The sequence below is a fragment of the Silene latifolia genome, chromosome 3 (assembly GCF_048544455.1).
Source record: "Silene latifolia isolate original U9 population chromosome 3, ASM4854445v1, whole genome shotgun sequence".
NCBI lineage: Eukaryota > Viridiplantae > Streptophyta > Magnoliopsida > Caryophyllales > Caryophyllaceae > Silene > Silene latifolia.
This window is the reverse complement of record NC_133528.1, coordinates 1,603,056-1,618,093: the sequence shown is the minus strand read 5'-3', so window position 1 is coordinate 1,618,093 and position 15,038 is coordinate 1,603,056. Positions and strand designations below refer to the sequence as shown.

The 15,038-nt window shown below is 36.4% G+C and overlaps 1 protein-coding gene across 2 annotated transcripts; it reads right to left on the bottom strand.

Moving 5' to 3' along the window:
- Positions 1–425: 425 nt before the first annotated feature.
- LOC141646659 (putative E3 ubiquitin-protein ligase ARI8) lies at positions 426–12,774 on the bottom strand. Of its 2 annotated transcripts, XM_074454555.1 has the most exons (16): positions 12,366–12,774; positions 9,161–9,285; positions 8,502–8,607; positions 8,305–8,395; positions 7,293–7,465; positions 6,645–6,749; positions 5,915–6,003; positions 4,883–4,990; positions 4,038–4,128; positions 3,847–3,936; positions 3,109–3,156; positions 2,918–2,989; positions 2,747–2,846; positions 2,531–2,657; positions 1,411–1,568; positions 426–699 (listed from the first exon to the last, which is right to left on the bottom strand). In XM_074454555.1, exons 1-16 carry the CDS (start codon positions 12,534–12,536, stop codon positions 695–697), a joined length of 1,659 nt encoding a protein of 552 aa, XP_074310656.1. In that variant the 5' UTR covers positions 12,537–12,774; the 3' UTR covers positions 426–694. The 2 variants fall into 2 exon arrangements, with proteins under 2 accessions (XP_074310656.1, XP_074310654.1); XM_074454553.1 differs by lacking the exon at positions 426–699 and having other exon boundaries at positions 840–1,568.
- Positions 12,775–15,038: the final 2,264 nt, after the last annotated feature.

Here is a 15,038-nt window from a genome sequence, read left to right as displayed (position 1 = left end):
TCAGTGTTATCATCAAGTCAAAGCAAGTGAGAAATGTCAAAAAAAAATGTATGGTGAACCACTGAACCTGATTTAAGGGATGAAAGTATTTAACTTGGCACCTCTATTGCTGATTATAAGTTTATAACTGAACTCATTAGAGGTTCGATCACATATTTACGAAAATATAAAAATTTGAAAACAAGAGACTGTAAATGTAATTGTGATTTTTTCCACAAAAATTATCATGAACACAAAATCTCATTATAGACGGCACATATCCGTCTATAACTAAAGACGGGCCAAATACAATACCACATTCCTAATTGGACAAGCAACAAGTGGGGTGGTGAGGGCCAAAAATGTCACCACTTTCAAGCTATTTCAAGCTATTTGACCCGTTTTTAGCTATAGACGGATATACCGTCTATAGCAAGACTAGCGGATGAATTGTAACATTGTTCTTAAGTACTTTTTTTCGGAAAAATTATCACAAACTCACATTGTTTATAACAATTAATCTTATCACGCTATAAAATATTACAATCCCAAGTATCGAAATTGCAAGTAACTCGAATTTAAGATCAGATTAAAAAAATTAGCACAAAGTTTAGCAGGAAGTCGATTGTTGAAAGCGGAGAAGAGATGCACCATGCGAACCTCAAGTCCACATCTTTTGAACCTTGGGGTATGGTATGTGCATCAAACGTATAAATCATCCTGAATAATAAAATTCAAAATTTCATATTTGATCACGATTATAGCAACCGCTATCATCAGTGAAAATACAAGTTATACAATGCTCTGCAACATTATTGGCAATGGCAGCCGTAAAAAAGTTCTTATACGGCCGCCAAAATAAAAAAAATTATTGGCAATGTGATTATCCCAAGTTACCAGAACGTTTTCAGTAATACAACATGCCTGAGAGTCCGAGGTTCGGGTGTCCGTACAAATCGATAGTAGCTAAATGATACAAGTTTCCATGAAATACTGGAAGGACCTATATACAACTAATGTGACGATTGACGACACTGACATACATACATACAACATGCATACATACATACATACATACCAAGGGCCTTGAGTTTCGCGCAACCCCTCGCCCTTGTTATTTTCTGTATGAACTAAACTCGGCTTTATCACCTCATTTACATGGGAAATTAGAAGCAAAAAAAGCTCCATGTTCAATTGCCAAGCATAAATTATTGGCATCACAGGCAAACCCAACCCACGAACTGGGTCTATGCCTGGAGAGTCTATTTTCCGTTATCAGGTGCATCCGTGCATCGGTGCATGCCTCGGAAAATAAGACAGTTTATCTTCGATTTTGACACATTTGACAAATGGTAGTTGACCTCAAATTGACAAATGTGCAATGTTCACAAGACCAGTGGCCTGCATCATCTACATTCCTACTGGAACTACCTGATTTTGATGATGCGGCCTTGCTCCTTCCACCCCTGCTCCTACTCCCACCTACGCTCTTTGAGCTTGTGGTTCGGCTAGTTGCACCGTGCGAATCCACATCCGATAAACCATTTTCTAAGGCTCGGACGAGGTTCTCAAAGTAGTTTCGGGTCACACTGCCATCAAATAATTAATAAGACATGAGTGCATAAATTACGGATATTGAGATGAACAATTAGGACAAATAGATATAGTGTTGCTCAAATTGGGTATGGGTGTCAGACACGGGTACAAATCAACTGTTGTGACATGGAGACAGTTATTTAGAACATTTTTAATTTTAAATATGGAGATTTGGGGAGAAGTTTTGAGAAATAATTCTTACAATCCTTAAATTTTCTCTAAATAGTTCATACACTAGTTCACTACTTCAGTTTTGTCACACGGGTCCCCTGTCTCAGTGAAGAGAAGTGAAAAGAAGTGTCAGGTAAGAGAGGTGGCAACCGGGTCATTCGGGTCGGTTACGAGTCGGGTCAACAAGGGTCAGGTTATATCGGGTTCGGGTTATGTCGGGCCAGTAACGGGTTCGGTTCGGTTCATGTCGGGTCATCTTCGGGTCGGGTCATCAAGAGTGGAAAGTGGGGTCAGATCATTAGCGGGTCAGTGTAGGGTCAGGTTATCGGCATATATTTTATCTTATATATTTAGTTTTAGATGGTAATTTTATGTTTAAATAATGGGGTGTATTAATTGTAGTTTTAAGTAAAAATAATTAAGATGAATGTCAATTTGGTGTTATTTAAACCATTATTAAGCTATTTCATTATCGGTCATCTATCGGGTTGAGAAAATATCGCGTCACAGGTCGGGTCGGGTTGGGTCAAGTCAGGTTCGGGTTGGGAAAAAAATAAGGTTGCTTTCGGTTATCGGGTCGGTTTGGGTCAGTTCGGTTTCGGTTCACCCAATTTTCGGGGTGTATCGGGTCGGGTTCCTCAGGTCGGGTCAGCTTTTGCCAGCTCTAGGTAAGACCTTAGAAGAGAAGAGTCGAAACCACAAAACTGGTTCCCAAACCCAAACAGCTATAGGAAATCAGTGAAAGCAGGTAACAAGTTGAAAGGAAAATTTACAGCTTTGATACCTTGTAAGACCAGCTAGCTTTGTACGGAACTCATTAAAATCTTTTGATGGACCTTCTGAATTAAGATAAACTTGCAACTCCTTCTCTGCACATTGATGCAGTCGTTCCAACCCAGCCTCTGCTTCTCCTGTAAAGCAAACAACAAAAGACCCATAATGGAATGAAATATCACCCAAGGACTTTTTAAGATTAAACAAAACTACAACAGATGTGTACCCTGCAAATACTCGAAAAATCGTCTCTTGGCAACTTCGTGTTCTGGCAAATAGTATCCATATGCATATGTCCATTTAAGAACACGCCTACATTCAACGATCTGCACACAAAATTGATTATATAAGAAAACATTTGCTAGTAATCAGGATATATTACAGTTAAGAAATTAACCTGCAACCATGCTTCAATTATAAACTTGAGCTGTGACTCTGGCTGACATTGTACGTCGCTCAGCTTTTCTAGCTGCAGTAGGCCGATAATTAGCAATAGTCTAAAATGCTGGCTAGCAACACATTTCAATAGTCATCAAAAACATCATTCCAAGAGGAACACATACATCAACTAGCCAGCATATAACTTACATGCACGTTTTGCATCTGCTGAAGGTCCGCAAGTGCTTTTTGCCTAGACTGCACAAGAGAAGCCAAAAGAAGAATCAGAGATGATAAAAAAAGGGTAGCTCTGGTAATTGTAAGTCATGAAAAGGTAAACTAAGGACACTGAAGAAATAGGAGGAGATCGGGCATCTTGCACCAGTAGCCTGATTTTTTATAGGGATTTCATACCCGCCAACATGACCTACCTAATTCTATGTCTTAGATTTGCATAAATTAAGCGGGAAGGAGCACATGAAAGAATTCTCATGAAATGACTTTTTCTGTCACTTTATATCCTTAGGCCCACAGCTGGCTGACTATTTGGCGATAAAACAAAAATTGGTTTATGCAAGGGCAGGAGGGGGTTCTCACCAAACCTGAGAAGGAAACCCTTGATCCAAAGAGAGGAAGAAAGGAGATGGTAGGGGGCTGAAAGGTAAGGAAATGAAGGAAAGGGGAGGAGAGGGGGATGAAGAGTATGCAATTACGGAAAGGAAGGGAAGGAGGAGGGGAGGGGAGCGGGAATAAAGCAAGGCTGTTTTCCCTCCAAATATTTCCTAGTTAGAAGAGCTATGATATGTCTTGGAGGGGGAAAAATGGATCCCTCGAACTCCCTCCTATTTGCCAAACAAACATGAAAATTTGTACTCTCCACATCCCTTCCTTTCCTTTTCCCCCAAAACCTTCCATTCAAAGGGTAAAAGAAGTTCAGGCGGTACATACTGATTGGTTGGTTGCCCAGCGTTCATAATAATGAGTGTATCTCTCTAAGGAATTCTTGGCCATCTCTCTGCGTTTCTCGGATTCATCATACTGCAATGAGAAGTGATTGGCATTTGATCAATTAATGAACCGTTCCGAATAGGTTTTAAAAAGGCAAGTAACACATAAGTCAAAGACAGCGGGCACCATACCACTCCCTCTTGTTTAGCAGTTTCATAGCGGTTACATGCATAGAAACCACCTGTCCTCTCACCATGGTCTGTCCAAGCACCAAGACAAAGCCTGCATGTGTATAATCAAATCTAACATTTATTAATAATTTTAAGCAGAAACGATAAAACTGCCCAACCCAAGATACACTTGAAACTCTCTTTGAATAAAAAGTGCAACAGATTAAAAAGGAAAAAGAAAACTGATGCAGAAGTAATAAAATTTATGAAACTTTGGGTGTAACTGTCCCGACAAATTTTACGGAACATGTCATGCTAAGGTTTAGACTTAATGGTTAAAACTACTTAACATGATGGATTTCAACATAACCATAACATTGTACAACAAAAAATATATGGGTCACCTAAAATCTGCTCCTTTTTAAACACACAAATTGTATAAGTAGGAGAGAATGTTGTTCACATAACATAACTACTTTTTGTGTATTTTGTCTTTTTTCCTAAGCTTTATGTACATGATCACAAAATTATCTCCTGAGAGTTTCAAAAAAAATTCTTTCAACTGCGCCTCTCAAAACTTGAAGCATAAATGTATGTTCAGAATATTATACTCCCTCTCATTCTTTCAATTCATGATCACGTGAGGAGTATTTTATTCACTTGGTATGAATTGTAAGAATGGGAGGGAGTAAACAAATAACCATAACAATATATCCACAACAAGCATGGCAAGAACCAATCCATATTTTTATCTCTATTTTTGTCCTTTACCCTTTTCTTATCTAAATGGATAGGTAAAGAGTTAGATTCCCAAAGTTTGACGAGTTAACAAGATAGAAGAGAAATACAAGCTAGAATGAACTTACCAACAAAACTCAAATTTACAAGGAGGCGTACATGTGATATGCATACAGCCTTGGTTTTTTTCAATCGGACGCTTGCACTTTGGGCATGGCTTTGAATTTGCTAGAATCCTACAAAGACACCACTTTCAGAAATCACAATAGTTTCCTTACGACACTGAACCAGTGAGCCAACAATAAGAATCAGTTATCAATATAACAACAAAAATTTTAAATAATTTGAGCCTTTGAGGTCAGCCAACATCAGGAAAACCAGCTACCACCCACGGACGTCCTTTGCTAAACATAAAATCATCCGCAAATGACCCTCTACGCAAATAAACTCTAAACTATTGTCTTTTTTGGTCAAGTAAGGAACATGTATTAATAAAATGAAAGATGATGCATTCATGTAGGGCACAACATCCTTTCAGAAAAAAGCTAGCTACTAGTTTGACCAATATAGTTGCAAGACTTTGATAGGAAATTCCTTAAGAAGTTCTGTTGTCTCAATACATAAACCCATAAAAACAAAAAATTCACATTTAGTGGCCACAAAGAGAGTCAAAAGTGAGTAATTTGTGAATAAAAACAGGATTTTCTGTCAAGCTACATACCTCAATTCCTATAGAGATACCCACCCATGAATACTCGAAATTCACATTTAGTGCCCAAAAGGAGAGTAGGGTAACTAGTTTGCAAATAAAAACAGGATATTCCTGATTTCCTGTCAAGCCATATACCTAGATTCGTATAGAAATTGATCACTATATCTAGAGTGTTACAAAACACACACACACACACACACACACACACACACACACACACACAAAACAACTGTTGATTGAAATATAGAGAGCGCAAGCATCCATGACGATAAATAAGGCTTGACGACTTTCTTTAACTAATTAACTTTGAGCTATGAAACTATACAGAGAAATAAAAACAACTCCGCTAATTTGACAAAGCTATACCAGACTTCAGCTACTCCAAAGACACTGCCAAAGAAGATACACTGAGACACAACTAACATTAAGGAACTTTGAGCTACCATACCAGTTCATATTTTCAGATTCCGCACTATTCTTCATAATCCACTTGGACACAGTGCCACAGTCAACAGGTCGATGAGCTTCTTCAGTACACTGCAAAATTTCAAAACTTTCATGAAAAGCCCAAGAAGAGACTGGAGGAACATGCCAACTTTCCTCACAACCACCCAAAAGGACAAGAACATAACAAGAAAACTAAATAACTAAGATGGATTCGAGCTTAATCAAACCCCAATACAATGTTAGGAGGACTAGAGAAGAGGCGAAGGTTGATGTGATAATGAGTGTGCCAGCCAAAACTGATGGTGGTTCGCATCTATATGCACCATGCAGAATACGGCTTGGAGAACGTATTTAAAATATCGACAAACATATTAATCAAAGTCAATACACATATAGCAAAATATATACTGTATATGATACAACACTCATTCAACTTTCAATGGAATTGCCCAAATTTTGTGGTGGAACTTGTTCAACTATGACCAATAACTTTTCCAATTATATTTAGTGATACAATGAAAAATCTGTCTGTTTTACTTTTATCATAAAAACTATTGGAAAATTCAAGTGGAAAACAAGCTCATTCATAGCCAAACTAAGGCTCATAGCACGATTGTGGAACAAATAACTAAGAAATAAAAATAAAGGAAACCCTCTATGTAAGGAGTCACTTCATATCATATTCTTTGACCATCTTCTTGATCAAATGAAGAAAGAGATGGATGGCTTACATTCCAACAAAAGCTATGTGAGCACCGGCAAGATACGTCATAGTTTCCACTGCCAATAACAAAATCGACTGCATAGTCGCAGCCTGGAAATGGGCACCATTTGGCCTACACAAATTACAGTAGGCATTGAGCAGCCAGAGATAAAAATATATCAATATCACATAAAAAATGTACACACTCTTAAAAGATAAACCCAGGAGGGGACCCATAATTATGAAGAGTTAAATGGCGTAACAATCAAGATGTAAAAAATTTCAATATCATACTGCAAGCTAACAATTATCGCCAAACCTACTCCAACTGTGCACTAGAATGATCCAAGTGACTGAACTTTGTTTAAGAATATGCCAGATAGGAATCATAGGATATTTCAAGCATCTCTAAATTGAACTTTTAGGGGAATTACTCGCATAAATGTAGCGAAGACAAGGTATAAATATCTCCACAACAAACAAAACACCTCGTGCTTTTTTTCCTCACCTTGAAAGCTACTGAATATATCAGACACAACTTTTAAAGGAGAATATAAAAGGAGTTCAGCCTCTTTCAACAAAAGATTAGCGGGGATAAACTAATACGGAGCATAGATAGTAACCCAACAAAATATTATGCAGAAAAAGGCGCTGTAGAAATTTAATCAGGATGTACCTTCCTATTATCTTCAATGTAAGATCGTAGCAAGTAACGAGCATACTTCTCCATGTCTTCTTTAGAAGCCACCTTATTTATCATGTCCTGACCCACAGCAGCACCACATGATGGATCAGGGCATCGCAACATTAGGCATCCAGGACCATCATTAATGGACGTACTAACGTAACCTAAAAACAAAAAGGAAACAATACAGTTCAAGCAGATGAGATGTGGCTAAGTTACTGCATCACAGCTAAATTGAAGATAAAACGCGACACTGACAACGTAAAAAATGATGAGTACATCAACCTTTATCAAATTCAATAGGGAAATCTTATCAAATGATTCCACAAACTCGTTCTGTTTTCCTTTTCTTTTACCAGAATTTTTTTTTATCATATATCACAAGAGCATTGGAGGATAAGAAGTCTATCAAGCTACAAAGTTACAAATCACTCTCATTCCTTTGAACTAAGGTCCTTTAGCCCACAAAGAAAGTAACTACACGAACACATGTTCAGATCCCCGACAGCTTGCACTGTAAAAGTGCATGTTTCAGCCGCTTGCCTCGTTGCATCTACCAACAGCTATAAATTTGATACGTAGAAAATCAATCCAAGAATCGACACACACTCAATGTTCCTTAAATATACCGAACAAGCTTAACAAAGGTGTATGAGATGGCCCACAAATGAAGCAAACGACCAGGCTCAACTTTAACAACTGAACAAAAACATTTGGCCTAATAACAGCAACAGGCTTGCGTGCAATCATATCTCTAGTATTAAATCCACTAAAAGCCATAGTTTATAATTACATTGTCACTTCCAATGAATGCTGGAAGGTGGTAATGGTTTACCAGATTGAATTAGAAAGGGTAAAGCCTGAACCAAAAGCAATCTTAGAACTATTCACCTTTTTCTTTTTCACTTTTATGATGGAATAAGAAATGTTACAAATAGATTCAGCAAATAAAACCTGTTGGAATGAAAAAATGCGACAAATGGAAAAACAAAATAAAACAAACCTGCCCAACACGAATTGCAAAACGGGTGACCACAAGCAGCAGAGCTCATCATACTCCTTGGAAAATCTTCAAAGCAGATTCCACAAGTCATCTATTCCATTAAAGGAAATAGTAATAAGCAACTTTCATTAAAAAAAAATATTATAATATGATAAAAAATTTATACAAACGTTTTGAGCAATTACAACTGTTCTTACTTCTCTTGAATTAGAGAATCCAACAACAGGTCTTTCCAATAGACCAACTACTCTTCGAACTTTATCTTCGTCGGCAAACCATTCATCATGCACTTTACTAACACTCCTGCAAGGACGACAAGCATTGTTAAACCCCAAAGCATGGCTCCAGCTAAAAGTTTCACTCAAAGCCTAGTTTTGAAAAAGCAACGTGCACAAGGCAAGCGGGTTTGTCAAGAACAGGAGACAAAGCATGAGACAAGGGTGTACCCACCGACACGACTATCTCAACTCCTTTGTTTTCCTCCATTACTAACCCTCGGTAATTACCTTCTATCCCACCTAGCCCTTAAACCTGTCAAACTTAGATAAATTTCACTTTGAAATGAGTCCCAATATCTGGATTGAGTTGGGCTTTTCTGGACAAGTCCCCATACCCTTGTCTTAATTGGTCCAGGTGTCCTAAATTCTCATCATGACGAAGCAACCACTTCAATCCAAACACATACAAGAATCCAAGAAACATAAGTCGCAGAAAGGCAAGAATAGCATTTATAGACTTGGAAATGAGGCTAGTGAGTAGTGAGGAGCATGCAAAAAAACGGTCGAGGGTGATGAGCTACTCTGTATAGTTTACTCTTCTATAAATCAATAGCGTGAGATTTCATATCAGAACTTACCAATTATAGTGTCGAAGAAGGATGCTAGCTTCAAACGTTGAAATAGAAAGCACGGTCGATACCTTCATAATATCATCTTCTTGACATTGGCGGATATCAGCTTCACTTAATATGGTATAGTTTTGCTACACAACATAGGGTATACAGCTTTAGACACATGGAAAAATGAAGGAAGCACATCAGAATAATACATCGACATTAAACTTCCCAACATCCTACCCGAACAGGCAACATTACCTTTGTAAGGCGTCCTGCCACCAGGGGCGAGCCCAGGATTTCAAGTATGGGGTAGCAAAAGTATTAAACGGTAATTATTCAGAAAAATGAAAGTCATGAGAAAATGTGTTACATACTTCATAACATATAAAAATTCAAAATATAAACGCACTATTAAATAAGTGCTTTAGACTAACTGAAAATTCTCATTTTATAATTTAACAACTTGTCGTTATTTTATCTTCCCCCAATAATTTTAATTGTATAGCTTTGTATACAAAAAAACGTTTAACCATTGCTATGCAATGGCGTAAAATTTTCACAATATAATTCGACAAATTATCTTCTTTTAACTTTCCATGCAATTATGATAAAATTATTAGATAAAATAAAAAACAAAGTCCAAGTGCATAAATATAATGGACATCAACAATTTAAAAATTTGTAATAAGTAATAAATTAGTCGAAGGAAGAAAAACTATGGAATTGTTATTGTTCACGATTTAAAGATTTATTCAATGCCGGCATAAACAAGGGGGAAAATAATTAATAGAAACACGCAGATGGCAAGGTTTGAACCCCACCCTACTGCATGGAATAGCACATCCCTCACCACTGGAACACGCTAGTTTCAATGTCTATGCTATGCGTTTCATCTTACTTGTTCCTTTACACTCAGATTTGGGGTAGCAGATTATCGTGTATTTACAAAAAAAAAAAAAAAAAAATTTGTTTGGGGTAGCGGCTGCTACCCTTAGCTACTCATTGGGTCGCCCCTGCCTGCCACACACAACATTTCTCATTTCCACAACACAAAATAATCTATCCAAAATGACCCTTAAGAGTAACTAGGACAACAATATGATACCCACAACTCCCCAAGCAACAAACAGTCCCGATTGAATGCTAAGAGTTTATTACAATCCTTGTAACAGTAACATCAATGGTTCTATTGTTAAACCATAATTTCCCTCTAACCTTATACAAAACTCCATACACTCTCGTGATTCTCACTCATTAATGCAAAAAAACTTGTCTAAAACGTACCAAACTAGTAAAACAATCCCAATTAAGAGTGCAAGAAGCATCCCAATCAAGCATGCCACATTTCCTATAATAGTTGTCATATCAATTGGTTCTATAGTTTAACCGTAAGTTCCCTCTAAACTTCTGCAAAAGTTTGAATTTACGAGAATCTGAACCAAAAAATATGCAAGGTACGTACATTTATAAACATGGCAAAATGAAGGAAACCATCAGAAGAATACATCATCAACATCATACTTTCCAACACCCTACTCGGACAAACAACATTCCAATTACTTAATGATCACTAGCATCATACCGGTGCCTCAAAAGAGGCTCCAGCTCCAAGCGATGTAAAGTGCTTGGACGCAGATAACCTATCTCATTCAACAACACAAAAAAATGTTTCTAAAGTGACCCTTAAATGTAACTTGGACAAGAATATTATCTGACTCCAGAAGCACTAAATAATCCCGATTAAAAATGCCACATTTTCTACGATCCTAATAGTATCAACGGTTCTATTGTTAAACCATAAGTTCCCCCTAACTTCTGCAAAAGTTCATATTTGCAAGAATCCCCAACCAACAAATTATGCATGTCGCCTATCCCACTCACTCTCGTTTTGAAACAGGCAAATAAATACATATATGGTTTTTTCTCGTTATTTCTCCAAAATGTCAAAAGGAGGACATCCTCGGACATGAGATGCGACACTAAATTAGACCGAGTATCTTCACTCGATGATACCCACGCTCTCGCGATTCTCACTCGTTAATGCTAACGAACCTTATCTACAACTTACAAAACTACTAAAACACCAGCAAATTTCCTCAATCAACTCTGACCACCGTAAATGTTTCTAAAGTGACATGAAACCCATAAAATGCAACCGAAATTAACGGTAACACTAACCGTTATTCCATACACAATCAACATAAGCTGAACTCAAACAAAACAACATAACATATCAAACAAAAATCATTAATTCTATAAATTAAACAATCAATCATTAAATACGGAACATTTCTATGAATTAGCATAATCATGCAACATAAAATTAAAATTTAGGGGAAAAACAACGACATGTCATTTCAAAATAAGAACAATTATTGATTACAGAGTACTTCAATAAATGTGTTGGGAAATTAGCGCCAATCTCCCACGCGCAACGGAGGCAACCAATCGACAAGTAAACCGTAAAAGTAAATAAATGTAAGCAATAATAAGATGAGACGATATTTTAGGGTCAAACCCAGGGCAAAACCTTCCAAACCGGAAGTAAAACCCACTAGCCAAAACGACTAGAATCCACTATAATAATATAGTACCAGTACAACGTAACCGTCCCGAATTAATACCAATTCGAAACCCACAATAATATAAGATAACGATCTCTAGCCCTCCAGTAATATTAGTCAATGCCACTAATATAACCCCTAGAGTAACCTCCTAAATTATTGTATTATAACACTCGTTATACTGCCTCTCACCCTCAAACCCGACTTGCTATTTTCTACCAAGCTAAGTCACCTTGTTTGATATATGTTGTGAGATACTTTTCCAAAGGATTTCTCATCCTTTATATGCATGTGAAAAGACGTTAGATTTTATAATAATAAAATCACTTTTCACGTTACCCATGAATAAATTAATCACATTCATATGTTTGTACGTAATTGTAAAAAACAAATGAATTCATATTCATTTAACTCCAAAATGTTAATTGTGCATCTTGAACGCATGTAACATTTCTAATTAAAACCTTGTGTAACTTGTGTTGGATTATTAATTGGGTGTTACCCAACAAAATGAACTAAATCACACTAAATAAAATTCAATAATTTTTTTTTGAAGAGAATCAATCAAATTAACAACAATCATTTCATACAGAATATAAATTAACTGAATAACACAACATAAAATTCACCAAAAAAATTAACGAAATATTCAAATAATTAACCTGACTACGATGAGAGGTAAAATCATCAAAATCATCATCAGAATCATTATCAATAAATTCATAATCACCGTCACCAGCAGCATCATCGGAATCGATAGCGGTATCGCCGCTATAGAAATCTTCTAACGATTCAACATCGTTCGCATCATGCATATCATCTTCCGAATCCATTAAATTAACTTCGAAAATGACCTAAATTGATTGATTTTGTAACTCAATCAATTAATGATAATCTATACAGAGATTAATAGTACAATTAAATTAATTAAGTTTGTCGGAAACCCTAGAATTTGGGGGAAATGAAAATGGTGGATCTTAGTGATTGAGGAGATAGAGAGAGAAAGAAGGGAGGCTGGTGAGGGTAGTTGCTTTGTGTTAAGGAAAGGAAGACAAAGGTGAAATTGTGTTCACTGTTCACTCCACTTTAATTTGATTTTAACAATTAGTATTCGCTAATTCTTTTTTAAAACCGTCTTAATTTAAGACCGCTTTCAGACATAATTAAAATAAATGAGCGAAATAAAAGAAGTTTTATTTAAAACGGTCTTAAAGCAAGGCCAACTGTTAACATTTTAATTTTTTAATTTAAGATCATGTAATTAAATTTGATTAAGCATTACCAAAATTTATAAAAAAAAAAAATTTATTTTTATTTTGAAGGCATGAATTGGATTTGTATGGATATGAAAATTTGGCCTTTCGAGTCCATTTCCTTCTCACAATGGAATATTATATTGCATTTTTCTCCTTACTACATTTTTCCTTTATTTTTCGTGATAGAACCCGTAGCGTTAGATCGTCCCTAAATGATATATTGATCATTAAAAAGAAATGAACCCTCTATCAATTTTCCCTATTAGGGGGGTGTTTGGTTCGCGTGTGGGTATGGGTTTGAAATCAGGAATCATACCCGGGTGGTATGGGTTTGGAACTTGATTCCTCATACCATGTGTTTGTTTCAATTTCGGGTGGAATGGGATCGAACTTCATCAAAGTTAAAAAAATCTAAAATACAACATTGACAATAATTATTTTTGATACTAAAAAATCATGAAAATGAAGAGTTAATCAAATAAATGTAAAAAAATTCATTTAGAATGTTCCATTTAAGTTTTTTTCATGTTTTTTGGTTTTATTGCTTGATACCCATGGGTATCAATCTCATACCCATCCCCCCCTTCACTACTACAAATCCAGGCAACTACAACGCCCCTTTAACAACGATTATTCACGAAAATCACAATAGACGTTGTAGAATGTATGGCGCGAATTTTACTAAAATCAATTACAACGGGTATGGTTATAAAAACCGTTGTTATTCGTTTTAACAACGGGTCACACATGAACAACCGTTGTTAATAATTTGGCGCAAAATTGGCGCAAAGTTAGTGAAAAGTAATCACAACGGTTATTTTTGAAACCCGTTGTTAAAACTTATTTAACAACGGGTGTTTTCTACAACCGTTGTTAAAACATATTTCACAACGGTTGTTGTTTAATAACCGTTGTCAATACCTTCCATAATACAAACCACACAAACACAAGTCTGCTGCAGCCACAAAACACAAACCTTAATACACAAACACAAACCCAAAGAAAGACCAAACACAAACACAAAACACACACTTTCTCATCGTCTCTTTCTCTCTTTCTCATCGTCGCTTTATCTTCTCGCAATCACTTTGTTGATTTCATCGTCTCTTTACGTACGTTCGTAATTATCAGGTTTGTTTCATCGTCATTATTTTATTGTTCTAATTATTTCATTTCAATGTATGTGTTTTTATCGACCATTAGGTTCCGTTCAAAGATCTGCTAATTATTTCATTTCCATGTATGTGTTTCTAATTATTTCATTTCCATCTTCTTTGGCGTCCTTGACGGATCGAGCATGTTTTAGCAGTTAGGGTTTGGAGAATATATTGAGATAATGGAAATGCATGTTAGTTGAGATAATGCAATGTATTTATACTAATGTGTGGGTTGAGTTGTTTTTTAATTAATATATATGTTAGGAAGTTGTGCCATATATGTTAGGAAGTTGTGCCATAATCAGATCTTGATGATGACTGATAGATCTATGGAGTTGAAAAAATGGAAGCAAATCAAACAAGCATAACTCAACACTTTCAAAATGATCATTTCATTTAATTTTAAACCAAATACATTACAAAGCAATTATCGAAATCAAAAGATGTATAATAAGCTAGGAACAACCCGGTTAAGCGTAAAAAGCGCTTCTCAACCCGCCACCAATCACGCCACTCTGGTATACCGCTAACTTCGGGTCATTGGCTTCATATTTTGCAATAACAGATTGAATATATGCAAGGACACGACTTGCATGTGGAGATAAGGTTGGAAGAGTACAACTCAACATATCTCTGGGCCGCATGACCAAGTTGCGAGTAGTAAGAGCCGACCAGGGTATGAAGATGAAGATGATGATGATGATGAGGCTTTGTTGACAAGCCGGACTGCTTCACGCCTCTTAATCCAATAATTTCGTTGATGTTCAAGGGATGCTTTGATTAATGGGTGTTGATCGGCGGGAAGCCCGGCGAGAACCTTCCCATCATCTTCAATCGTTTGTGTAAGCCATTCTTCGTTGTTGATAAAATTAGGGTTCATTGCCATGTTGTTTCAATTAATGAATGTTAGTAAAGGATGCTT